Source organism: Oncorhynchus keta, chromosome 24 (genome assembly GCF_023373465.1).
Source record: "Oncorhynchus keta strain PuntledgeMale-10-30-2019 chromosome 24, Oket_V2, whole genome shotgun sequence".
Lineage (NCBI taxonomy): Eukaryota > Metazoa > Chordata > Actinopteri > Salmoniformes > Salmonidae > Oncorhynchus > Oncorhynchus keta.
The window spans coordinates 13,102,449-13,130,214 of record NC_068444.1 but is presented as its reverse complement, the minus strand read 5'-3'; the positions used below and the strand labels follow the sequence as shown (position 1 = coordinate 13,130,214).

Sequence of the window (27,766 nt, the reverse complement as noted above, 5' to 3'; positions counted from 1 at the left end):
TGCATCATCAGTGTTCTGAGAGAACAAGACATCTTATGGTGATTGGTGTACTGTGAGTGTGTACACCTTTCATACCGGTCCTCCGTGAGAATCCAACCAACAACCCTGGTGTTGTAAGGGTTGTGTTCTACCAACTGAGCCACATGGGGTGAAATGGGACAACGTTCCAGCAGGGCAATGGAATGAAGCTGTGGAATGAAGCTGTGGAATGAAGCTGTGGAATGAAGCTGTGGAATGAAGCTGTGGAATGAAGCTGTGGAATGAAGCTGTGGAATGAAGCTGTGGAATGAAGCTGTGGAATGAAGCTGTGGAATGAAGCTGTGGAATGAAGCTGTGGAATGAAGCTGTGGAATGAAGCTGTGGAATGAAGCTGTGGAATGAAGCTGTAGAATGAAGCTGTGGAATGAAGCTGTGGAATGAAGCTGTAGAATGAAGCCTTCTCGGGATAAGATGACAGGGTCCAGTATTACATGAGATAAAATAAGCCACTTTTTCCTGGGATTCAGCAGAATCTACCCTCTCCCATCTCTCTTCTCCTTCTATACATCTCCATCCCTTTCATCTCCCTCCCTACATCTCCATCCTTCCCTCTCTCTTCTCCCTCCCTTTCCTCTCCCTCCCTACATCTCCCTCCCTCCCTCCCTCTCCCACCTCTCTTCTCCCTTTCTACTTCTCCCTCTCCTCCTCCTCCCCCATCTCTACTCTCCTCACCTCTCCTCTTCCTCATTACAGAAACACAGGTTTATACCAGGAAGCTGCATTACACATGATGGAGAGAACAACAGGAAGATGAGAATGAAAGAACGAAAGAAAGAAAGAAAGAAAGAAAGAATGAAAGAAAGAAAGAAAGAAAGAAAGAAAGAAAGAAAGAAAGAAAGAAAGAAAGAAAGAGAGAGAGAGAGAGCAGTTCACAAATGCGGCAAGTTTGCATCCAGCGTGTGACACAGTTAACTATTACCAGTGTTTGTGTGTGTGTGTGTGTGTGTGTGTTTGTGTGGGTTTGTGTGTGTGTGTATGATAACCTTTCACACTGCCCCCATCCCAGTGGAAAGAGGATTAGATATGCCACTACAGAGTTCAATTCCCCAGGCATTTCCCTACACCCACCAACACGTAACCTACACCCCCAACACACACCCTGCACCCCCAACACGTACCCTACACCCCTAACACGTACCCTACATCCCTAACACACACCCTACACCCTCAACACACACCCTACACACCCAACACACACCCTATACTCTCAACACAAACCCTACACCCCCAAACGGGCGAGGTACTCACCCAAAAATACATCATCATTTCGGCCGAGGTCGAGAGGGGTGGCAGGGGTTGGAAGACAGGCTTGTGGAACGGAGACCGGTGAGGCCTTTCCTTTCTTTTGTCTCTCCGTCTGTACGACTGTTTTCCTTCTCTTGCTCCTTGGCTTGTTTCTCAGTACGATCGTTCACTCGTTGGTTTTCTACTTTGTTTGTGGGTTGGTTGTTGAGTTTTAGTGTCCGTCTTTCTCCGGAATGGTCAGTCCTGTTTTCTGGATGGTTCTAATGAAGCTCAACTCTCTCTGGTTCTCTGGTCCGCAGGATCTTTAGAAAACTCTTCCGCTCTCTGCCACAGGGAGAGAGAAAGAATGTAACAGAGATGAGAGGGAATGAGAAGAGAGAGAGAGTCTGCTCTCTGCCACAGGGAAAAACGGGAGAGAAAGAACGAAAAAGAGAGAGAGGGAATGAGAAGAGAGAGAGAAGAAGCCGGGAGGCGTTGTTTCTACCTCTCTCCTTTTCGTATTTTTCCTTTCCTCTTCTTCAACTTCAGCGTTTGCAGTTTGTTTCTTTCTCTTTGAGCGTTCTACCCACTGTCTCCCACCTCTCTCTCTCCAAATGATCTCTTTTCACGCACACTCTACCTCTCAGTGCTCTCTCGCTTGCACCTCCTCTCTTCTACTCTTCTCTCTCTCTAAATGATCTCTTTTCACGCACACTCTACCTCTCAGTGCTCTCTCGCTTGCACCTCCTCTCTTCTACTCTTCTCTCTCTCCTACTCTTCTCTCTCTCTCTCCTACTCTTCTCTCTCTCTCCTACTCGTTGCTGTATCAGAAGCTCCAGTCTAGTTCCGGGAGACTGGCGGGGCAGCAGGGGTGAGGGCTGGCTGGCATACCCAGGCTTTGTGCACCGAGGCTGGGATCCTTTACAGTGGAAGAGACTTTACACAGACGGTACCGTACCACAGCCAGCCCGCCATGCAGTCAGGAGAGGGAGAGATGAGGCGAGGGAGGGAGGGGATAGAGAAAGAAAGGAGGGAGTGAGGGGCGGGGAGGGTGAGACTGACGTCTGCTGATGCGGCTGGTACAGTAGCTATATGCTGGAGGCTTGCTCTGTTTGCTCGTAGCTGGATGAGACTTTTTGCTCGTAGCTGGATGAGACTGTTTGCTCGTAGCTGGATGAGACTGTTTGCTCATAGCTGGATGAGGCTGTTTGCTCTTAGCTGGATGTGACTGTTTGCTCGTAGCTGGATGAGGCTGTTTGCTCATAGCTGGATGAGGCTGTTTGCTCGTAGCTGGATGAGACTGTTTGCTCGTAGCTGGATGAGACTGTTTGCTCGTAGCTGGATGAGGCTGTTTGCTCTTAGCTGGATGAGACTGTTTGCTCGTAGCTGGATGTGACTGTTTGCTCGTAGCTGGATGAGGCTGTTTGCTCGTAGCTGGATGAGACTGTTTGCTCGTAGCTGGATGAGACTGTTTGCTCGTAGCTGGATGAGGCTGTTTGCTCGTAGCTGGATGAGGCTGTTTGCTCGTAGCTGGATGAGGCTGTTTGCTCGTAGCTGGATGAGACTGTTTGCTCATAAATGTTTGAGGCTGTTTGCTCGTAGCTGGATGAGACTGTTTGCTCGTAGCTGGATGAGACTGTTTGCTCGTAGCTGGATGAGGCTGTTTGCTCGTAGCTGGATGAGGCTGTTTGCTCGTAGCTGGATGAGGCTGTTTGCTCGTAGCTGGATGAGACTGTTTGCTCATAAATGTTTGAGGCTGTTTGCTCGTAGCTGGATGAGACTTTTTGCTCGTAGAGGGATGAGACTCTTTGCTCGTAGCTGGATGAGGCTGTTTGCTCGTAGCTGGATGAGACTGTTTGCTCGTAGAGGTTTGAGGCTTTGCTCGTAGCTGGATGAGACTGTTTGCTCGTAAAGGTTTGAGGCTGCTTGCTCGTAGCTGGATGAGACTGTTTGCTCGTAGAGGGATGAGGCTGTTTGCTCGTAGCTGGATGAGACTGTTTGCTCTTAGCTGGATGAGACTGTTTGCTCGTAGCTGGATGTGACTGTTTGCTCGTAGCTGGATGAGGCTGTTTGCTCGTAGCTGGATGAGACTGTTTGCTCGTAGCTGGATGAGACTGTTTGCTCGTAGCTGGATGAGGCTGTTTGCTCGTAGCTGGATGAGGCTGTTTGCTCGTAGCTGGATGAGACTGTTTGCTCATAAATGTTTGAGGCTGTTTGCTCGTAGCTGGATGAGACTGTTTGCTCATAAAGGTTTGAGACTGTTTGCTCGTAGAGGGATGAGACTGTTTGCTCATAAAGGTTTGAGACTGTTTGCTCGTAGCTGGATGAGACTTTTTGCTCGTAGAGGGATGAGACTGTTTGCTCGTAGCTGGATGAGGCTGTTTTCTCGTAGCTGGATGAGACTGTTTGCTCGTAGAGGTTTGAGGCTGCTTGCTCGTAGCTGGATGAGACTGTTTGCTCGTAGAGGGATGAGACTGTTTGCTCATAGCTGGATGAGGCTGTTTGCTCGTAGAGGTTCGAGACTGTTTGCTCGTAGCTGGATGAGACTGTTTGCTCGTAGAGGGATGAGACTGTTTGCTCGTAGCTGGATGAGACTGTTTGCTCGTAGAGGGATGAGACTGTTTGCTCATAGCTGGATGAGGCTGCTTGCTCGTAGCTGGATGAGACTGTTTGCTCGTAGAGGGATGAGACTGTTTGCTCATAGCTGGATGAGGCTGTTTGCTCGTAGAGTTTCGAGACTGTTTGCTCGTAGCTGGATGAGACTGTTTGCTCGTAGAGGGATGAGACTGTTTGCTCGTAGAGGGATGAGACTGTTTGCTCGTAGAGGGATGAGACTGTTTGCTCGTAGAGGGATGAGACGGTTTGCTCGTAGAGGGATGAGACTGTTTGCTCGTAGAGGGATGAGACGGTTTGCTCGTAGAGGGATGAGACTGTTTGCTCATAGAGGGATGAGACTGTTTGCTTGTAGAGGGATGAGACTGTTTGCACGTAGAGGGATGAGACTGTTTGCTCATAGAGGGATGGGACTGTTTGCTCGTAGAGGGATGAGACGGTTTGCTCGTAGAGGGATGAGACGGTTTGCTCATAGCTGGATGAGACTTTTTGCTCGTAGCTGGATGAGACTGTTTGTTCGTAGCTGGATGAGACTGTTTGCTCATAGAGGGATGGGACTGTTTGCTCGTAGAGGGATGAGGCTGTTTTCTCGTAGAGGGATGAGACTGTTTGCTCGTAGAGGGATGGGACTGTTTGCTTGTAGAGGGATGAGACTGTTTGCTCGTAGAGGGATGAGACTGTTTTGCTCGAAGCTGGATGTGGTGAGTGAAGGTGGGGAAAGCTTGTTCCTCTGTAGCTGTAGTGGTTGTGAAGCCACCGGGTGGTAGAGGTGCAGTAGAGCTGGTGAGAGAGACTGTGGATATTGTACAGAGCAACAGAGAGCTAAGGTAAGGTTGTTCTCTAACTTGTTGTGTATAAGGATTGAGCCATAAAAACAAAACAGACACAGAACTAGAGAGACAGAGAGAGAGAGAGAGAGAGAGAGAGAGAGAGAGAGAGAGAGAGAGAGAGAGAGACAGAGAGAGACAGAGAGAGAGAGAGAGAGAGAGAGAGAGAGAGAGAGAGAGAGAGAGAGAAGAGGAGGGGAGGATCATATCCAGAGCTGCTTGTTTTCTTTCTTGTTTTCTTTTGTTCCCTCCTTCATTTCCTCCTCTGCAGAGGGAGAGGTGGGGAGTCACGGATAGGAGCAAAAGGCTTTGCTGAATTCAGCTTTACGGAGCGTTAGCCAATCACAAGTCAGCCTGGGCCAAGGGAAAGGCAGGGTGAATAGTGGAGGCTGACAGGTCCTAGCTGTGTGAGTGTGTGTGTGTGTGTGTGTGTGTGTGTGTGTGTGTGTGTGTGTGTGTGTGTGTGTGTGTGTGTGTGTGTGTGTGTGTGTGTGTGTGTGTGTGTGTGTGTGTGTGTGTGTAAAACGAGCAGGGGGTGGGGGTTAGGGATGGATGCAACACTGAGCTTGCCTCAGCAGATTTAGCCCTGTACAGTCAATATGCCACTGAGGCATCACTGTATTAACCTCTCAACTACCACACACACACACACGCACACGCACACGCACACGCACACGCACACGCACACACACACACAGCTTTTACTGAGCTGAGACAGAGATCTCATTACCAACAGAGTGCATTTAAAGTATTTCTCTCAATTCTCTTCAATTCTACAAGCCACTATCCTCTCTCTCTCTCTCTCTCTCTCTCTCTCTCTCTCTCTCTCTCTCTCTCTCTCTCTCTCTCTCTCTCTCTCTCTCTCTCTTTCTCTCTCTTTCTCTCTGTCTCACTCTCTCTTTCTCTCTGTCTCACTCTCTCTCTCTCTCTCAATTTCAATTTAATTAAAGGTCTACATTGGCATGGGAAAGTTATAATCTACATTGCCAAAGCAAGTGAAATAGATAATAAACAAAAGTGAAATTAACAGTTTTTTTTTTATTTCACCTTTATTTTACTAGTCAGTTAAGAACACATTCTTATTTTCAATGACGGCCTAGGAACAGTGGGTTAACTGCCTTGTTCAGGGGCAGAACGACAGATTTGTACCTTGTCAGCTCAGGGGTTTGAACTTCTCGCTCAACGCTCTAACCACTAGGCTACCCTGCCGTCCCGGCACAAAAGTTCCAAAAGATTAAAGACATTTGAAATGTCATACTACGTGCAAATAGCTAAAGTACAAAATAGAAAATAAATAAACATAAATATGGGTTCATATTCACTGGTGTTTGTTCTTCACTGGTTGACCTTTTCTTGCGGCAACAGGTCACAAATCTTGCTGCTGTGACGGCACACTGTGGAATTTCACCCAGTTGATATTACAAAACCTCTTTCTCAGAGCAATTATATTAGAATAAAATATTCTAGACTCCTGATTTTCTACCTCAGTATTTAAAAAAAAAAATTCAGACCCCACTGTGTATCTCATTGACAAATACATTCCATTCTCTAACTTCCATTCACCATATATTCCATTCACCATACATTCCATTCACCGTACGTTCCATTAGCCGTACGTTCCATTCCCCATACATCCCATTCCCCATACGTTCCATTCCCCATACGTTCCATTCCCCATACATTCCATTCCCCATACATTCCATTCCCCATACTTTCCATTCCCCATACATTCCATTCACCATACATTCTATTCCCCATACATTCCATTCACCATACATTCCATTCCCCATACTTTCCATTCCCCATACATTCCATTCCCCATACATTCCATTCACCGTACGTTCCATTAGCCACGTTCCATCCCCCATACATCCCATTCCCCATACGTTCCATTCCCCATACATTCCATTCCCCATACATTCCATTCCCCATACTTTCCATTCCCCATACATTCCATTCACCATACATTCTATTCCCCATACATTCCATTCACCATACATTCCATTCACCATACGTTCCATTCACCATACGTTCCATTAGCCGTACGTTCCATTCCCCATACGTTCCATTCCCCATACGTTCCATTCCCCAAATGTTCCATTGCCATATGTTCCATTCGTTACAATTCCAATCCCCATACATTCCAATCCCCATACATTCCATTCCCCATACATTCCATTCCCCATACATTCCAATCCCATACATTCCATTCCCCATACGTTCCCTTCGCCATATGTTTCATTCGTTACAAGTTCCATTCCCCATACATTCCATTCCCATACATTCCATTCCCCATACATTCCATTCCTTCCATTCCCCATACATTCCATTCCCCATACATTTCATTCCCCATACATTCCATTCCTTCCATTCCCATACATTCCATCCCCATACATTCCATTCTCCATACATTCCATTGACTACTATGCACCCATAACCATGTATATTTTGTAACAGGTGTCCATAAGGATTTGAGGGCTTTAGCTCTCAACCCCCTCTCTTCTCTCCCTCTATCTTTCTTCCTCTCTCACATTTCCCTCTCTTCTCTCCCTCTATCTTTCTTACTCTCTCACATTTCCCTTTCTTCTCTCCCTCTATCATTCTCCCTCTCTCACGTTCCCCTTTCTTCTCTCCCTCTATATTTCTCCCTCTCTCACGTTCCCCTTTCTACTCTCCCTCTATATTTCTCCCTCTCCCTTTTTCACGTGTTTCCCCCTCTCTTCTCTCCCTCTCTCTTACACATGTTTCCCCCTCTCTTCTCTCCCTCTCTCTTACACGTTTTCCCCTTTCTTCTCTCCCTCTCTCTTACACGTTTCCCCCTTTCTTCTCTCCTTCTATCGTTCTCCCTCTCTCTCACACATACCTGAGTACCTGAGGTTCTAAAGTACCTAAGGTTCTAAAGTACCCGAGAGTCTAAACTACCTGAGGATCTAAAGTTCCTGAGGTTCTAAAGTACCTTTAGGTTCTAAAATACCCGAGAGTCTAAAGTACCTGAGGTTCTAAAGTACCTGAGGATCTAAAGTTCCTGAGGTTCTAAAGTACCTTTAGGTTCTAAAGTACCTGAGAGTCTAAAGTACCTGAGAGTCTAAAGTACCTGATAGTCTAAAGTACCTGAGAGTCTAAAGTACCTGATAGTCTAAAGTACCTGAGAGTCAAAGGTACCTGAGAGTCTAAAGTACCTGAGAGTTAAAATACCTGAGGATCTAAAGTTCCTGAGGTTCTAAAGTACCTGAGGATCTAAAGTTCCTGAGGTTCTAAAGTACCTTTAGGTTCTAAAGTACCTGAGGATCTGAAGTACCTGTGAGTCTAAAGTACCTGAGAGTCTAAAGTACCTGATAGTCTAAAGTACCTGAGAGTCAAAGGTACCTGAGAGTCTAAAGTACCTGAGAGTCTGAAATACCTGAGGATCTAAAGTACCTGAAGTACCTGTGAGACTAAAGTACCTGAGAGTCTAAAGTACCTGAGAGTCTAAAGTACCTGAGAGTCTAAAGTACGTGAGGTTCTAAAGTACCTGAGGATGTGAAGTGCCTGAGAGTCTAAAGTACCTGAGATTCTCAAGTACCTGATAGTCTAAAGTACCTGATAGTCTAAAGTACCTGAGAGTCTAAAGTACCTGAGGTTCTAAAGTAACTGAGAGTCTAACGTACCTGAGGTTCTAATATACCTGAGAGTCTAAAGTACCTGAGAGTCTAAAGTATCTGAGAGTCTAAAGTATCTGAGAGTCTAAGGTACCTGATAGTCTAAAGTACCTGAGAGTCTAAAGTACCTGATAGTCTAAAGTACCTGAGAGTCAAAGGTACCTGAGAGTCTAAAGTACCTGAGAGTCTAAAATACCTGAGGATCTAAAGTTCCTGAGGTTTTAAAGTACCTTTAGGTTCTAAAGTACCTGAGGATCTGAAGTACCTGTGAGTCTAAAGTACCTGAGAGTCTAAAGTACCTGATAGTCTAAAGTACCTGAGAGTCAAAGGTACCTGAGAGTCTAAAGTACCTGAGAGTCTAAAATACCTGAGGATCTAAAGTACCTTTAGGTTCTAAAATACCCGAGAGTCTAAAGTACCTGAGGTTCTATAGTACCTGAGAGTTCCAAAGTACCTGAGAGTCTAACGTACCTGAGGTTCTAAAGTACCTGAGGGTCTAAAGGACCTGAGAGTGTAAAGTACCTTTAGGTTCTAAAATACCTGAGAATCTAATGTACCTGAGGGTCTAAAGTACCTGAGAGTCTAAAGTACCTGAGGTTCTAAACTACATGAGATTCTAAAGTACATGAGTCTAAAGTACCTGAGATTCTAAAGTACCTGAGAGTCAAAAGTACCTGAGAATCTAAAGTACCTGAGGTTCTAAATGTACCCGAGAGCCTAAAGTACCTGAGGGTTTAAAGTACCTGAGATTCTAAAGTATCTGAGGTTCTAAACTACCTGAGAGTCTAAAGTACCTGAGTGTAAAGTACCTGAGGTTCTATAGTACCTGAGGTTCTATAGTACCTGAGGTGCTAAAGTACCTGAGATGCTAAAGTACCTGAGAGTCTAAAGTTCCTGAGGTTCCAAAATGCCTGAGAGTCTGAAGTACCTGAGGTTCTAAAGTACCTGAGGTTCTAAAGTACCTGAGATTCTAAAGTATCTGAGGGTTTAAAGTACCTGAGAGTCAAAAGTACCTAGAATCTAAAGTACCTGAGGTTCTAAATGTACCCGAGAGCCTAAAGTACCTGAGGGTTTAAAGTACCTGAGATTCTAAAGTATCTGAGGGTTTAAAGTACCTGAGATTCTAAAGTATCTGAGGTTCTAAACTACCTGAGAGTCTAAAGTACCTGAGTGTAAAGTACCTGAGGTTCTATAGTACCTGAGGTTCTATAGTACCTGAGGTGCTAAAGTACCTGAGATGCTAAAGTACCTGAGAGTCTAAAGTACCTGAGGTTCTAAAGTACCTGAGGTTCTAAAGTACCTGAGAGTCTAAAGTACCTGAGGTTCTAAAGTACCTGAGAGTCTGAAGTACCTGAGAGTCTAAAGTACCTGAGGTTCTAAAGTACCTGAGAGTCTGAAGTACCTGAGAGTCTAAAGTACCTGATTTTCTAAAGCACCTGAGAGTATAAAGTACCTGATGTTCTAAAGTACCTGAGAGACTAAAGTACCTTTAGGTTCTAAACTACCTGAGAGTCTAAAGTACCTGAGTCTAAAGTACCTGAGGTTCTAAAGTACCTAAGGTTCTAAAGTACCTGACAGTCTAAATGACCTGAGGTTCTAAAGTACCTGAGAGTCTAAAGTACCTGAGGTTCTAAAGTACCCGAGAGTCTAAAGTACCTGAGGTTCTAAAGTACCTGAGGTTCTAAAGTACCTGAGAGTCTAAGGTACCTTTGGATCGTGTTTTCTGTCGTCTGCTGTCATTGCCACATCAACCAATTTTAAATATTATGTATGTGAAATTAATTGAATGTCAATATTGTTCTGATCAATGTGATGTGTGTTTACAGCGACAGCTGCACATTTTTGTGTTGGAGAGAGAGAGACATCTCCTAGCCCCCTCTGTCACCCTCTACCAACCATATTCTCACAGTAAGGCAGCCTCTCAGCCAACAGTGTGCTACTAAGCGCCATAGCCAACTGCCTCTTTCCTGTTTCTCCAAGCCCTGTGGGTTGGAGCTGGATGGTATCAGTCCTAGTAGCCTGTCAGCTCACATGAGCACCTGGGCGAACTGCAGAATGACTGGTTGGATTCATCCACCTCGAGTGTTTGTGTGTGTGTGCCTGCGTGCATGTGTGTCAGTCAGCCAGCCAGCCAGCCAGTCAGTGTTGTCTCTTAATTACAGATTTGTTAGTGTTGCCCAGCTTCAGGTGAAGACATCTGGGAAGCCATATTGGCAGGCTTCTCCTCCATCATGCCTCCCTGAAAATAATGCTGACACCGACGTTTTAAAAGGAGGGATGTAGAGAGAGGGAGAGAGAGAGAAAGAAAGACAGGCAGGCAGAGAGAGAAAAAGAGACAGAGATCACCTTTATTTGCCAAATACATTAGCAAATTCCTGTACATGCAAATATATTTGGCGGATAAAGGTGATTCTGATTATAAGGATAAAAAAGGAATTAAAATGGCCACTTTTATCTTGATTTTCTCGAAGGTTGTTTGTGATACAAATACCCAAACAATCTGAGATACACAAAATATTTCCGGTCTGTCCTGGTGTGGAATTGCCTTATAAAGTGAGGCTTCAGCATTGTTCGTTCTGTCCCGTGGAAGATCTACACCTACACATGCTTTACCTACCACTAATGAGTTGATAGACAGAGAGCTACAGCGCAGCACTGAGCAGTGTGTCAGCAGTAATTAAGGGTGTGTGTAACATAATGACACAGGCAGGTCTAGCTGGAGAGATGAGCTGACACACACACACACACACACACACACACACACACACACACACACACACACACACACACACACACACACACACACACACACACACACACACACACACATACACACACACACACAGTTGTTTTTTTACCCTCCTAACCCTAAAATGGATTACCGGTATGATGACCGAGAGGTCGTCTGGTGGAGGGGATCCGTCCCTTTCTTTACAAAAAAATATGGCATTTAAAAATAGAAAACAACTTGACTCCTGGGTCAAGAAAGATATGAAATGTTACGTTGGCAACTGCATGTTATGGCAAATACTAGATCTAGGAGAGAGTAAGAAACACAGCAGAACCACGTAACCAAATAGCTGACAACTCGACAAAAGTGAGTTTAGACACACTACTAACAGAAATTGGCACGGATAATGAGATACTATCTAAGCAGATGAAGAAATGATCAGATATTTACAAAAATGTAACTGGAGAAAAGCACAGAGAAACCGGGTTCACCCCCGGAGGAAATCGCACCAGAAAAACTCCAGTGAACCACAGATAAACAAAAATACATTATTACAAGGCTTCCTGAAAGATTACACGGAATGGAGGACTAAGACGCTCTAATTTCCCCCGAAAGCTGTGGAACAACCAGATTGGAAGAATTCCTGGAAAATGTAAAACCACAACTTCACATGGGCTCGCACAATCGAACGAGCACATCGAACAGGCGGCCAGAGAGGAGACACAAGCAGCAAACCCAGGGACATAATCACAAAGTTCCTTAAAACTCTAGGAACAAAGACAATGTTCTATTCCTTACTCTAGGAACAAAGACAATGTTCTATTCCTTACTCTAGGAACAAAGACAATGTTATATTCTTTACTCTAGGAACAAAGACAATGTTCTATTCTTTACTCTAGGAACAAAGACAATGTTCTATTCTTTACTCTAGGAACAAAGACAATGTTCTATTCTTTACTCTAGGAACAAAGACAATGTTCTATTCTTTACTCTAGGAACAAAGACAATGTTCTATTCCTTACTCTAGGAACAAAGTCAATGTTCTATTCCTTACTCTAGGAACAAAGACAATGTTCTATTCTTTACTCTAGGAACAAAGACAATGTTCTATTCCTTACTCTAGGAACAAAGACAATGTTCTATTCCTTACTCTAGGAACAAAGACAATGTTCTATTCTTTACTCTAGGAACAAAGACAATGTTCTATTCTTTACTCTAGGAACAAAGACAATGTTCTATTCTTTACTCTAGGAACAAAGACAATGTTCTATTCTTTACTCTAGGAACAAAGACAATGTTCTATTCCTTACTCTAGGAACAAAGACAATGTTCTATTCCTTACTCTAGGAACAAAGACAATGTTCTATTCTTTACTCTAGGAACAAAGACAATGTTCTATTCTTTACTCTAGGAACAAAGACAATGTTCTATTCTTAATCTAGGAACAAAGACAATGTTATATTCTTTACTCTAGGAACAAAGACAATGTTCTATTCTTTACTCTAGGAACAAAGACAATGTTCTATTCTTTACTCTAGGAACAAAGACAATGTTCTATTCCTTAATCTAGGAACAAAGACAATGTTCTATTCTTTACTCTAGGAACAAAGACAATGTTCTATTCTTTACTCTAGGAACAAAGACAATGTTCTATTCCTTACTCTAGGAACAAAGACAATGTTCTATTCCTTACTCTAGGAACAAAGACAATGTTCTATTCTTTACTCTAGGAACAAAGACAATGTTCTATTCCTTACTCTAGGAACAAAGACAATGTTCTATTCCTTACTCTAGGAACAAAGACAATGTTCTATTCTTTACTCTAGGAACAAAGACAATGTTCTATTCCTTACTCTAGGAACAAAGACAATGTTCTATTCCTTACTCTAGGAACAAAGACAATGTTCTATTCCTTAATCTAGGAACAAAGACAATGTTCTATTCTTTACTCTAGGAACAAAGACAATGTTATATTCCTTACTCTAGGAACAAAGACAATGTTATATTCCTTACTCTAGGAACAAAGACAATGTTCTATGACTGGCCATCAAAGCCAAAATGTCAGGAGTCGAACCTCTGGATGTATGAGGACCATCAGGTCTCCATCAACTCACCACCGACAAGAGCAGAGAATTCAACCCCATAAAGAAAACGAACTGGGGGAAAAAAACACTCTCTTTAGTGTTTCCAGCATAACTGCGGCTCTAAATGAAAGAAAAGAGACATCACACTGATTTCAGCAAAAAGAAGCTATCCGATTCCTGTATAACCTGGACAGGGAGAACGGTGGAGAATGAACAAATTGTTATAGGGTACAGGACAGCCTCTTAAATAGACGATGTACGGCCGACCGTGCACAGGACTATTGAACTGTTTAGGCTACTGAAATGAGGTGAACGATGGGACTATTACAACCCACCACGTCACGGACTCAGAAGACAAAGGTATGAGTTTGTTAATGCGAAGACAATCACAGCACCACTCAGGCCATCTGTCTAAATGAATTAACACTTTGATGTAATCTACTTCTGCCTGAATTAAGGCATGATTACAGGGAAATTGACATGTTCATTGAATCAATGCGTGCAACATGATGTCATCACGTGTCCATGGTCCATTTCTTTAATTCTGCCATAGAAAGCACAGTGAATACTGTTAATGAATTGGTTGAACGAATGTTGAAGATGTTATAAGTTACTACACCTCCCTGGTCTTAATGTCCCCCCACTCTGTCTCCCAGTGGGTCAAGATGAATGTTGAAGATGTTATAAGTCACTACATCTCCCTGGTCTTAATTCTTTACCCCCACTCTGCCTCCCAGTGGGTCAAGATGAATGTTGAAGATGTTATAAGTCACTACACCTCCCTGGTATTAATGTCCCCCCGCCCCACTCTGTCTCCCAGTGGGTCAAGATGAATGTTGAAGATGTTATAAGTCACTACACCTCCCTGGTCTTAATGTCTCCCCCCACTCTGTCTCCCAATGGGTCAAGATGAATGTTGAAGATGTTATAAGTCACTACATCTCCCTGGTCTTAATGTCCCCCCACTATGTCTCCCAGTGGGTCAGGATGAATGTTGAAGATGTTATAAGTCACTACATCTCCCTGGTCTTAATGCCCCCACTCTGACTATTGAACTGTCTCCCAGTGGGTCAAGATGAATGTTGAAGATGTTATAAGTCACTACACCTCCCTGGTCTTAATGTAACACCCCCACACTCTGTCTCCCAGTGGGTCAAGATGAATGTTGAAGATGTTGTAAGTCACTACATCTCCCTGGTCTTAATGTCCCCCACTCTGTCTCCCAGTGGGTCAAGATGAATGTTGAAGATGTTATAAGTCACTACACCTCCCTGGTCTTAATGTCCCCCCCGCACTCTGTCTCCCAGTGGGTCAAGATGAATGTTGAAGATGTTATAAGTCACTACATCTCCCTGGTCTTAATGTCGTCCCCCACTCTGTCTCCCAGTGGGTCAAGATGAATGTTGAAGATGTTATAAGTCACTACATCTCCCTGGTCTTAATGCCCCCCCACTCTGTCTCCCAGTGGGTCAAGATTAATGTTGAAGATGTTATAAGTCACTACATCTCCCTGGTCTTAATGTCCCCCCACTCTGTCTCCCAGTGGGTCAAGATGAATGTTGAAGATGTTATAAGTCACTACATCTCCCTGGTCTTAATGTCCCCCCACTCTGTCTCCCAGTGGGTCAAGATTAATGTTGAAGATGTTATAAGTCACTACATCTCCCTGGTCTTAATGTCCCCCCACTCTGTCTCCCAGTGGGTCAAGATGAATGTTGAAGATGTTATAAGTCACTACACCTCCCTGGTATTAATGTCCCCCCGCCCCACTCTGTCTCCCAGTGGGTCAAGATGAATGTTGAAGATGTTATAAGTCACTACATCTCCCTGGTCTTAATGTCGTCCCCCCACTCTGTCTCCCAGTGGGTCAAGATGAATGTTGAAGATGTTATAAGTCACTACATCTCCCTGGTCTTGAATGCGTCTCACATGTGGTTGCAGTACAACGGAGCGGCAGGCTACTCCAGTGGTTTGCATTTATTTCACAGGAGAATAATAGGGAGAGTTGAACAAATGTCTCTCTTTAAATATAAACTATAATGATGCCTGATGCCTAAATCATTCAATTCATTTGATTCTCAATGAACAAACATGGTGATGACAGGTGCTTTTTAACGTTGTTTGTCTCCTTGTTATTGACTTTGAGAGGACAACCTATTTCTTTCCTTTGGGTTAAGGAAAACAAACAAGAGCTAGGTATGTCACGCGGGCCAGGACAAATTATTAATGTACATTTAGTGTTTCATATACGCAAAATTATGTGGACACCCCTTGAAATGAGTGGATTTGGCTATTCCAGCCATCTTTGGAGAAAGATGTATAAAATCGAGCACACAGCCATACAATCTCCATAGACAAACATTGGCAGTGGAATGGTCAGTTCGTCAGGTTTCTGCCCTGCTAGAGCTAACCAGGGCAGCTGTAAGTACTGTTATTGTGAAGTGGAAACTTCTAGGAGCAACAACGGCTCCGCTGCGAAGTGGTAGGCCACACAATCTCACAGAACAGACCGTCGAGTGCTGAAGCACATATCTTGTACAAATCGTCTGTCCTCGGTATATATATATATATATACACATTGATACTGCATATACACATTTATACTGTATATATATATTTATACTGTATATAGATATATATTGATACGGTATATGTATGTGTATACTGTATATATATATATATATATATATATATATATATGTATATATATATATATATATATATATATATATATATATATATATATATTGATACGGTATATGTATATGTATAAATATATATATATATATATATATATATATATATATATATATATATATATATATATAGATACGGTATATATATAGATACGGTATATGTATGCGTATACTGTTTATATATATATATATATATATATATATATATATATATATATATACGGTATATGTATGTGTATACTGTATATATATATATATATTGATACGGTATATGTATGTTTATACTGTATATATTTATACTATATTTTTGTATTTATACTGTAAATCGGGAAAGAATTCAGACTTATTCCACATTTTGTTACGTTACCACCTTACTGTAAAATGTATTAAATGAATATTTTTCCTCATCAATCTACACACAATACCCCATAGTGACAAAGCAATAAAAGCTTTTTAGACATTTTTGCAAAAGTATTACAAATTTAAAATGGAAATACCTTATTTACATAATTATTCAGACATTTTGCCGTGAGTATTGAAATTGAACTCAGGTGCATCCTGTTTCCATTGATCATCCTTTAGATGTTTTTACAACTTGATTGGAGTCCACCTTTGGTAAATTCAATTTTTCTAATGATCAATTAGCCTTTTAAAATGATAAACTTGGATTAGAATTATAAAAAATATCTCAAAGTATTTGATGTAAATTTGTTTTTGGCCGCCTCCCGAGTGGCACAGAGATCTAAGGTGTTTCCTCCGACACATTGGTGCGTCTGGCTTCCGGGTTATAAGCGATCGGTGTGTCAAGAAGCAGAGAGGCTGGGTTGTGTTTCGGAGGACATATGGCTCTTGACCTTCGCCTCTCCAGAGGCTGTAAGGGAGTTGCAGAGATGAGACAAGACTGTAACGACCAATTGGATACCATGAATTTGGGAGAAACAATTATAATAATCTATATTTTTTCTTGCCTTACTTCTATTAGCCCATACAAATGTATAGACTAACATATTTACTACACAGAACAACACACAGTCCCCCTCAAAAATCTAAAGGAAGTTTGTTCTGAAGTGTCTCTTCTATATCTGAGTCTGAGTTACACACACACACACACACACACACACACACACACACACACACACACACACACACACACACACACACACACACACACACACACACACACACACACACACACACACACACACACACACACACACACACACAGAGGCAGATGAGGCTATGTTCCTAGCCACAGCTTAACATCATTCTCACTTTAACTTTTAACCTTCCTCTGTTTCAGTAAATATATTAAAAATGTCATATTATACAGACTTTCACAACCACACACAACCACAGAACACACACCCCGCAAATCCCCATATCCACACACACCGCAATCCACCACCCCAACCTCCCAGACACACACACACACACACACACACACACACACACACACACACACACACACACACACACACACACACACACACACACACACACACACACACACACACACACACACACACACACACACACACACACACACACACACACATAACCCTACTCATTAGCTTGTAGTGCATTTGCCTCCATCATCAGTTCTGGGTGTATAATAAAGTCAATGGAGCAGCTCTACCCCCCTCTCTCTCTCTCACTCTCTCTCTCTCTCTGTCTCTCTCTCCCCTCTCTCTCTATCCTCTCTCTCTCTCTCTCTCTCTCTCTCTCTCTTTCTCTCTCTCTCCCCTCTATCTCACTCTCTCCCCCTCTCTCTCTCTCTCTCTCTCTCTCTCTCTCTCTCTCTCTCTCTCTGTCTCTCTCTCTCTCCCCCTCTCTCTCTATCCTCTCTCTCTCTCTCTCTCTCTCTCTCTCTCTCTCTCTCTCTCTCTCTCTCTCTCTCTCTGTCTCTCTCTCTCTCCCCCCTCTCTCTCTATCCCTCCTCTCTCTCTCTCTCTCTCTCTCTCTCTCTCTCTCTCTTTCTCTCTCTCTCCCCTCTATCTCACTCTCTCCCCCCTCTCTCTCTCTCTCTCTCTCTCTCTCTCTCTCTCTCTCTCTCTCTCTCTCTCTCTCCTCTCTCTCCTCCCCTCTCTCTCTCTCCCCCCTCTCTCTCTCTCTCCATCCCCCCTCTCTCTCTCTCCCCCCTCTCTCTCTCTCCATCCCCCTCTCTCTCTCTCTCCCTCTCTCTCTCTCTCTCTGTCTGTCTGCAGTAGATCAGAGGATCTTAATTACTTAGCCCTCTGAAAGAGGAGACCAGTCATTGGTTCAGAACAATTGCGTCTGATTCCCAGTAATCACTGACTCTACCCTATTGTAGCGAAAATGGGCTTCAGGGTGATTCTAAGGGTGATATAGAATACTTCATGCCCTTAAACTTGTTCTTTATGAACACACACATACACACACAGACACACACAAACACGAACACGAACACACACACACACACACCCACACGAACACGAACACGAACACACACACCCACACACACACACATAGAGCCGCAGGATGTAGGGGTGCAAAGGGAGACACTTAAAAAAAAAACACTTTTTTTTATATTGAAAAATAATAATAATAGTGCACTGAGCCTTTACTAGTCCTCAAGTTCTTCACTAGTCCTCAAGGTATTTACTAGTCCTCAAGGTATTTACTAGTCCTCAAGTTCCTTACTAGTCCTCTTGTTCTTTACTAGTCCACTAGTTCTTTACAAGTCCTCGACTAGACCTGTAGTTCTTTACTAGTCCTCTAGTTATTCACTAGTCCTCTAGTTATTTACTAATCCTCTAGTTCTTTACTAGTTATCTAGTTATTTACTAGTCCTCTAGTTATTTACTAATCCTGTAGTTCTTTACTAGTTATCTAGTTCTTTACTAGTCCTCTAGTCCTTTACTAGTCCTATAGTTATTTACTAGTCCTCTAGTCCTTTACTAGTCCTCTTGTCCTTTACTAGTCCTATAGATCTTTATTAGTCCTCTAGTCCTTTACTAGTCCTCTAGTTATTTACTTGTCCTCTATTATTTACTAGTTCTCAAGGCCTTTAATAGTCCTCTAGTTCTTTACTAGTCCTCTAGTTATTTACTAGTTCTCTGGTACTTTACTAGTCCTCTAGTTCTTTACTAGTCCTCAATGCCTTCACTAGTCCCCAAGGCCTTTGCTAGTCCTCTAGTGCTTTACTAGTCCTCTAGTAACTTACTAGTCCTCTAGTTCTTTACTAGTCCTCTAGTTATTTACTGGTCCTCAGCGCCTTTACTAGTCCTCTAGTTCCTTACTCGTCCTCTATTTCTTTACTAGTCCTCAAGGCCTTTACTAGTTCTCTCGTTCTTTACTAGTCCTCTAGTTCTTTACTAGTCCCTAAGGCATTTACTAGTCCACTAAATCTTTACTAGTCCTCAAGGCCTTTACTAGTCCTCTAGTTCTTTACTCGTCCTCTTGTTCCTTACTCGTCCTCTAGTTATTTACTAGTCCTCTATTCCTTTGCTAGGCCTCTAGTCCTTTACTGGGCCTCTCGTTCTTTACTAGTCCTCTAGTCCTTTACTAGTCCTCCAGGCCTTTACTAGTCCTCTTGTCCTTTTCTAGTTCTCTATGCCTTTACTAGACCTCTATTCCTTTGCTTGCCCTCGAGTCCTTTACTAGTCCTCTATTCCTTTACTAGTTATCTTGTCATTTACTAGTCCTCTAGTCCTTTACTAGTCCTCTTGTCCTTTACTAGTCCTATAGATCTTTATTAGTCCTCTAGTCCTTTACTAGACCTCTAGTTCTTTACTAGTGGTCAATTAGGGGACCAATGCAGCCCCCCCTGTCGTCAACAAATAATCATCCCAAACTACTTCCCGTGGCTACACACACACACACACACACACACACACACACACACACACACACACACACACACACACACACACACACACACACACACACACACACACACACACACAAACACACACACACACACACACACACACACACAGACACACACACACACACACACACTAACACACACTAACACACACACACACAGGTTATACTGCCCTAATGCAGAGTTGTGCCCAGTGTCATATTCCTTTATGATATACAAACACCTTGTAATATTAAAACGAGAGCTATGCCACGGACAGCTGTTCAGTTTGACATCTATTTCATTACTATGCCGTCTCTCCAACCCTGTGTTTCAACAGCTGCACCATGCACTGAATTATTTAACTTGTGTGTGTGTGTGTGTGTGTGTGTGTGTGTGTGTGTGTGTGCGTGCGTGTGTCTGTCATAGTGTTCTTATGTCAGAGTCCGTGTGTGTGTGTGTGTGTGTGTGTGTGTGTGTGTGTGTGTGTGTGTGTGTGTGTGTGTGTGTGTGTGTGTGTGTGTGTGTGTGTGTGTGTGTGCGTGCGTGCGTGCGTGCGTGCGTGCGTGCGTGCGTGCGTGCGTGCGTGCGTGCGTGTGTGTGTGTGTGTGTGCGTGCGTGTGTCTGTCATAGTGTTCTTATGTCAGAGTCCGTGTGTATGTGTGTGTGAGCCATTGAGTGTCTGTATCAATAAAATATAGACCAAGCTCGTAACATTTTCGATGATATCAGCTGCTATATAAATATTCACAATTAAATATTCAGAACTCTTTGGATACATATTGGGTTGAACAGGAAGTCACAAGAATGTGATCAGAAAAATACATGAAATTCAATGAATATGTCACCTAAACAGCCTCAATAACCAGACATGTAAGATCTGGGGAAACACTCCAGACATGTAAGATCTGGGGAAACACTACAGACATGTAAGATCTGGGGAAACACTCCAGACATGTAAGATCTGGGGAAACACTACAGACATGTAAGATCTGGGGAAACACTCCAGACATGTAAGATCTGGGGAAACACTCCAGACATGTAAGATCTGGGGAAACATTCCAGACATGTAAGATCTGGGGAAACACTCCAGTCATGTAAGATCTGGGGAAACACTCCAGACATGTAAGATCTGGGGAAACACTCCAGTCATGTAAGATCTGGGGAAACACTCCAGACATGTAAGATCTGGGGAAACACTCCAGACATGTAAGATCTGGGGAAACACTCCAGACATGTAAGATCTGGGGAAACACTCCAGACATGTAAGATCTGGGGAAACACTCCAGTCATGTAAGATCTGGGGAAACACTCCAGTCATGTAAGATCTGGGGAAACACTCCAGACATGTAAGATCTGGGGAAACACTCCAGACATGTAAGATCTGGGGAAACACTCCAGTCATGTAAGATCTGGGGAAACACTCCAGGCATGTAAGATCTGGGGAAACACTCCAGACATGTAAGATCTGGGGAAACACTCCAGACATGTAAGATCTGGGGAAACACTCCAGGCATGTAAGATCTGGGGAAACACTCCAGACATGTAAGATCTGGGGAAACACTCCAGGCATGTAAGATCTGGGGAAACACTCCAGACATGTAAGATCTGGGGAAACACTCCAGACATGTAAGATCTGGGAAACACTCCAGGCATGTAAGATCTGGAGAAACACTCCAGACATGTAAGAACTGGGGAAACACTCCAGTCATGTAAGATCTGGGGAAACACTCCAGTCATGTAAGATCTGGGGAAACACTCCAGTCATGTAAGATCTGGGGAAACACTCCAGGCATGTAAGATCTGGGGAAACACTCCAGGCATGTAAGATCTGGGGAAACACTCCAGGCATGTAAGATCTGGGGAAACACTCCAGGTGTGTAAGATCTGGGGAAACACTCCAGGCATGTAAGATCTGGGGAAACACTCCAGTCATGTAAGATCTGGGGAAACACTACAGGCATGTAAGATCTGGGGAAACACTCCAGGCGTGTAAGATCTGGGGAAACACTACAGGCATGTAAGATCTGGGGAAACACTCCAGTCATGTAAGATCTGGGAAACCCTCCAGACATGTAAGATCTGGGGAAACACTCCAGGCATGTAAGATCTGGGGAATCACTCCAGACATGTAAGATCTGGGGAAACACTCCAGTCATGTAAGATCTGGGGAAACACTCCAGGCGTGTAAGATCTGGGGAAACACTCCAGACATGTAAGATCTGGGGAAACACTACAGGCATGTAAGATCTGGGGAAACACTCCAGACATGTAAGATCTGGGGAAACACTCCAAGCATGTAAGATCTGGGGAAACACTCCAGACATGTAAGATCTGGGGAAACACTCCAGTCATGTAAGATCTGGGGAAACACTCCAGACATGTAAGATCTGGGGAAACACTCCAGACATGTAAGATCTGGGGAAACACTCCAGGCGTGTAAGATCTGGGGAAACACTCCAGGCATGTAAGATCTGGGGAAACACTCCAGGCATGTAAGATCTGGGGAAACACTCCAGGCATGTAAGATCTGGGGAAACACTCCAGGCATGTAAGATCTGGGGAAACACTCCAGGCATGTAAGATCTGGGGAAACACTCCAGGCATGTAAGATCTGGGGAAACACTCCAGGCATGTAAGATCTGGGGAAACACTCCAGGCATGTAAGATCTGGGGAAACACTCCAGGCATGTAAGATCTGGGGAAACACTCCAGACATGTAAGAACTGGGGAAACACTCCAGACATGTAAGAACTGGGGAAACACTCCAGACATGTAAGAACTGGGGAAACACTCCAGGCATGTAAGAACTGGGGAAACACTCCAGGCATGTAAGATCTGGGGAAACACTCCAGGCATGTAAGATCTGGGGAAACACTCCAGACATGTAAGAACTGGGGAAACACTCCAGGCATGTAAGAACTGGGGAAACACTCCAGACATGTAAGAACTGGGGAAACACTCCAGGCGTGTAAGAACTGGGGAAACACTCCAGACATGTAAGAACTGGGGAAACACTCCAGGCATGTAAGAACTGGGGAAACACTCCAGGCATGTAAGAACTGGGGAAACACTCCAGGCATGTAAGAACTGGGGAAACACTCCAGACATGTAAGATCTGGGGAAACACTCCAGACATGTAAGAACTGGGGAAACACTCCAGACATGTAAGAACTGGGGAAACACTCCAGGCGTGTAAGAACTGGGGAAACACTCCAGACATGTAAGAACTGGGGAAACACTCCAGGCATGTAAGAACTGGGGAAACACTCCAGACATGTAAGAACTGGGGAAACACTCCAGGCATGTAAGAACTGGGGAAACACTCCAGACATGTAAGAACTGGGGAAACACTCCAGGCATGTAAGAACTGGGGAAACACTCCAGGCATGTAAGATCTGGGGAAACACTCCAGGCATGTAAGAACTGGGGAAACACTCCAGGCATGTAAGAACTGGGGAAACACTCCAGGCATGTAAGAACTGGGGAAACACTCCAGGCCTGTAAGAACTGGGGAAACACTCCAGACATGTAAGAACTGGGGAAACACTCCAGGCATGTAAGAACTGGGGAAACACTCCAGGCGTTCAAGACGCCAATGTCATAAATGTGTCACATTTAACCATCTGACTTTGTTATTTAAACAATAGTTGGCATAATGATTTTACATACACTTGCTTCAATATTTCAGTTGACCAAATTGGAGATTTGTCAAACATTCCTTAACAGTCAACAAACATTCCTTAACAGTCAACAAACATTCCTTAACAGTCAACAAACATTCCTTAACAGTCAACAAACATTCCTTAACAGTCAACAAACATTCCTTAACAGTCAACAAACAACTTCAATATTCCGCACACAAATGTCATCTGACATCAATATCTCTCTAAACATATGAATCAAACGTCAATAAAACAGAGGCTCACTATCACACCTTGGTTGAAGATAGCAGTTTCATTCAAGTGAATTTCATTTTCAACCACTAATACATATTCAATCAGCTTGACAATTGACAACATAGAGAAGATATCAACACACTGTTGATAATGTGGTAGCAGAGAAGAACTCCAAAACTCACTAAATTAGTCAAGAAGCACTGCAATATCCACAATCCCAAGCATCTCAGAAAGACAGCAAGGTACCAAAAAAAAAAAAACAGTTGTCAGAAACATCCCAGGCCAATCAATATTTACTTAGTGTGGTAAAACCACAACAGCGATGGCATTGACCCTCCACGATGGAGCAGAGACTAAATACGGCACAGGAAGTGACAACGGAGTGAGAGGATGGAAGGACAGAAGGAGGGGCAGTAGGACGCCCCAAAACTCACCAGTCTGTTGACGAGGGGAACCCCGAAATGCCAGATGTGCTCGTTGAGCAGGCCGCTGTACACCACGTTGCCAAAGAGAGCAATGGTTCCGTGCTGCTTACACAAGCCACTTCCTGGTTTGGTTTCTATGGAGACAGAGATACATGCGAGTTACATAGAAATATTGGTAAACATGCAGAAAAACATTCAATGTTACGTCATACAACATATATATATATATATATAAAAACTGGTAAAACATTAAGAGGATAAACAGGTGTTGTGGCAATACAAGTGTCTAATCCACGCTCACTGCCAATTCTGAGCACTCTGCTATTTTCCAACCCTTGACCCAGGGTTGGTTATTTACCTGTCTAACATCAGCTCGCTTGCACTGAGATGGGAGGGGTGGAAATAGTGTAGGTGTGTCCTTACAAACAGGCACTAAACTGACCATTTATAAGTAGAGACAGTTAAGACTGACCAAAAGCTGGTTTTAGTGATAACACATGTTGGTTATAACAGCTGGTTTTAGTGATAACACATGTTGGTTATAACAGCTGGTTTTAGTGATAACACATGTTGGTTATAACAGATGGTTTTAGTGATAACACATGTTGGTTATAACAGATGGTTTTTAGTGATAACACATGTTGGTTATAACAGCTGGTTTTAGTGATAACACATGTTGGTTATAACAGCTGGTTTTAGTGATAACACATGTTGGTTATAACAGATGGTTTTAGTGATAACACATGTTGGTTATAACAGATGGTTTTAGTGATAACACATGTTGGTTATAACAGCTGGTTTTAGTGATAACACATGTTGGTTATAACAGATGGTTTTAGTGATAACACATGTTGGTTATAACAGATGGTTTTAGTGATAACACATGTTGGTTATAACAGATGGGTTTTAGTGATAACACATGTTGGTTAAAACAGATGGTTTTTAGTGATAACACATGTTGGTTATAACAGCTGGTTTTAGTGATAACACATGTTGGTTAAAACAGCTGGTTTTAGTGACCTGGGCCCTGACAGTAAATCTCAGTAAGACCAAAATAATGGTGCTCCAAAAAAGGTCCAGTCGACAGGAACACAAACACAAATTCCTTATACATAAATTGACCTAAACATCAGCACCACAGGTAACTTCCACAAAGTTGTAAACAATCTGACAGACAAGGCAAGAATCTTGTGTCCTTTACCATTTGTACATTGTTAAAACACTATATATATATATAATATGACATTTGTAATGTCTTTATTGTTTTGAAACTTCTGTATGTGTAATGTTTACTGTTAATTTTTATTGTTTATTTCACTTTATATATTCACTTTATATATTATCTACCTCACTTGCTTTGGCAATGTTAACACATGTTTCCCATGCCAATAAAGCCCTTGAATTGAATTGAATTGAATTGACAGAGATAGAGAGAGAGAGAGAGAGAGAGAGAGAGAGAGAGAGAGAGAGAGGGGACATAGACAGAGAGAGGGAGAGGTGGACTGAGTTAATAAACAGCAAACATCATGGACATAGTTTTTTGGAGTCAGGGCTTACAAACTGCAGATGGAGAGAGATAGGGAAAGGAAAAATTAGCCATTTACCCAAACATTCCACCAAAATGTGTGTTCCACATTTAACCTGGAAAACATCCTCTCTCTCTACATTATTAAAGGGTCTTGGTATGCATCTGAAATGACACCCTATTCCCTACATAGTGGCCATAGGGTTCTGGTTAAAAGTAGTGGACTGTATAGGGGATAGGATGCTGTTTGGGAGACGGACATAGTAAAACCAGGACCATTAAAATGTCACTTGTGCCACATGCGGTTTGCGGTTGGGCTGTACAGCACACACAAGCACTTTACAGCGGTACGGCCAGTCAGGTCATTAAGGATCGCAGTCGAAAGTGGACGTCTGTCCATGTCACGAGGACGTTAGGAAATGCCTTCAAAACCGTCCACTAGGGGCAACAGTGAGGGATATTACCATCAAGTAGTAGTGGGTTTTGCTACGTTGTTGTGGACAGGGGTGGTGGATGGGAGGAACACCATGAACCTGGATCAGAAGGTTGTAGATGGGAGGAACACCATGAACCTGGATCAGAATGTTGTGGATGGGAGGAACACCATGAACCTGGATCAGAAGGTTGTGGATGGGAGGAACACCATGAACCTGGATCAGGAGGTTGTGGATGGGAGGAACACCATGAACCTGGATCAGAAGGTTGTGGATGGGAGGAACACCATGAACCTGGATCAGAAGGTTGTGGGTTTGATCTCAGTCATGGATACAGTTATTGATTTTATATTTTAACCCTTTAATCCCAAACCATAACCCTTTGGAATGAGTGACTAAACATAATGTTTTGTCTGAGATTATTCTTTACCGAGGCAAGTAGATTTGTCCAGGCGTCAATTGTTCCTTGACTAACACCATTCATTCTCGTTGTTGATAAGGATAATGTAATAACTTCTAACAGTAACTGTATCCCCTGGCGGATTGGGTTGAGAGTGAGGTAGTTGCCATCTAAGATCCGTCATGTTTTTTTAATCGGAGAGATTCATCGTTAAGCAACATAGAAGATGCAAAGCATTGACTATTTAAATCCCTCTCCTCTCCTCTCCTCTCCTCTCCTCTCTCCTCCCTCCTCCTCTCCTCTCCTCTCCTCTCCTCTCCTCTCCCTCTCCTCTCCTCTCCTCCTCCCTCCTCCCCTCTCCTCTCCTCCCTCCCTCCCCCCCTCCCCTCCCCCCTCCCATCCCCTCCCCTCCCCTCCCCTTTCCTCTCCTCTTGTGTGAACTGCATGCACTCTGGTTGGGATGAATTATTGAACAGGAGATGATAAATAGCTAGCTAGGGGAGAGGGGAGCTGTGGAGAGGGGAGAGCATCTGCACCGGAGAAAGGAGCGCTAATGTAGAACCAGCCACAACAACTAAATTACACTGGGCTGGAGGCACAGGAGCTTTCTATTCGCTTATTCCTCCTCACCGTTTGGAAGATTTGACGTCGCAGAAAGGCACTCACCTGCGGGAAATGTACGCATCCTTCTAAACAAATAGCTTGATTAGTTTTGGTTTAAGATTGATAAAAAGGGAATGGTGATCCCCAGTCTACAGTAACAGATAATCAATATAAAACATGAGTTTTTACATGGGGAATAAAAAATGGACCTATACTTACAGTAGGCTAGCAAGAGTATTCTTACTCAGCTTAGAATCATTTTATTCCATTCAGCGGAGAGGCCATTTAGAATGAGAATTTAGAAGGAGAATTTAGAAGGAGAATTTAGAATGAGAATTTAGAAGGAGAATTTGAAATCAGCAACATTCTCCCATCATGTCAGTCCAGTTTATCTAGAGTAGCGTCATCTGGACACTCTTCTCTACTCCTGTCTTGTAACTGTCCCCTTCTAACATTCCATCACTCTGAGAGCGCTCTGGCACACACACACACACACACACACACACACACACACACACACACACACAGTTGGTTATGCTATGTTGGCCTGGTTCTAGCCTGCTGTCAGTTCTCTGGCACGTCTAGGCCCAGACCCCAGTCAAACAGCAGAGGGGCCTCCGGACTGTGTGTGTGTGTGTGTGTGTGTGTGTGTGTGTGTGTGTGTGTGTGTGTGTGTGTGTGTGTGTGTGTGTGTGTGTGTGTGTGTGTGTGTGTGTGTGCCTGTGTGTGCCTGTGTGTGCCTGTGTGTCTTTGTGTGTATTACCTCCCCACTCACTTAGTTTACCCCAGTTGGCCTGGTCCT

General features: G+C 43.4%; 1 protein-coding gene across 4 annotated transcripts in view; it reads right to left on the bottom strand.

The window, feature by feature from the left end:
- LOC127911372 (RNA binding protein fox-1 homolog 3-like) overlaps positions 1-27,766 on the bottom strand; it is a 1,085,108-nt gene that overhangs the window by 303,916 nt on the left and 753,426 nt on the right. For 3 of the 4 annotated variants that reach the window (XM_052477708.1, XM_052477709.1, XM_052477707.1), the window contains exon 5: positions 24,012-24,136. In XM_052477708.1, the coding sequence (XP_052333668.1) occupies positions 24,012-24,136 (125 nt within the window). Of the gene's footprint in view, positions 1-1,287; positions 1,609-1,768; positions 2,229-24,011; positions 24,137-27,766 lie in introns of those variants that run through there. The other variant, XM_052477710.1, reaches the window with a different exon arrangement.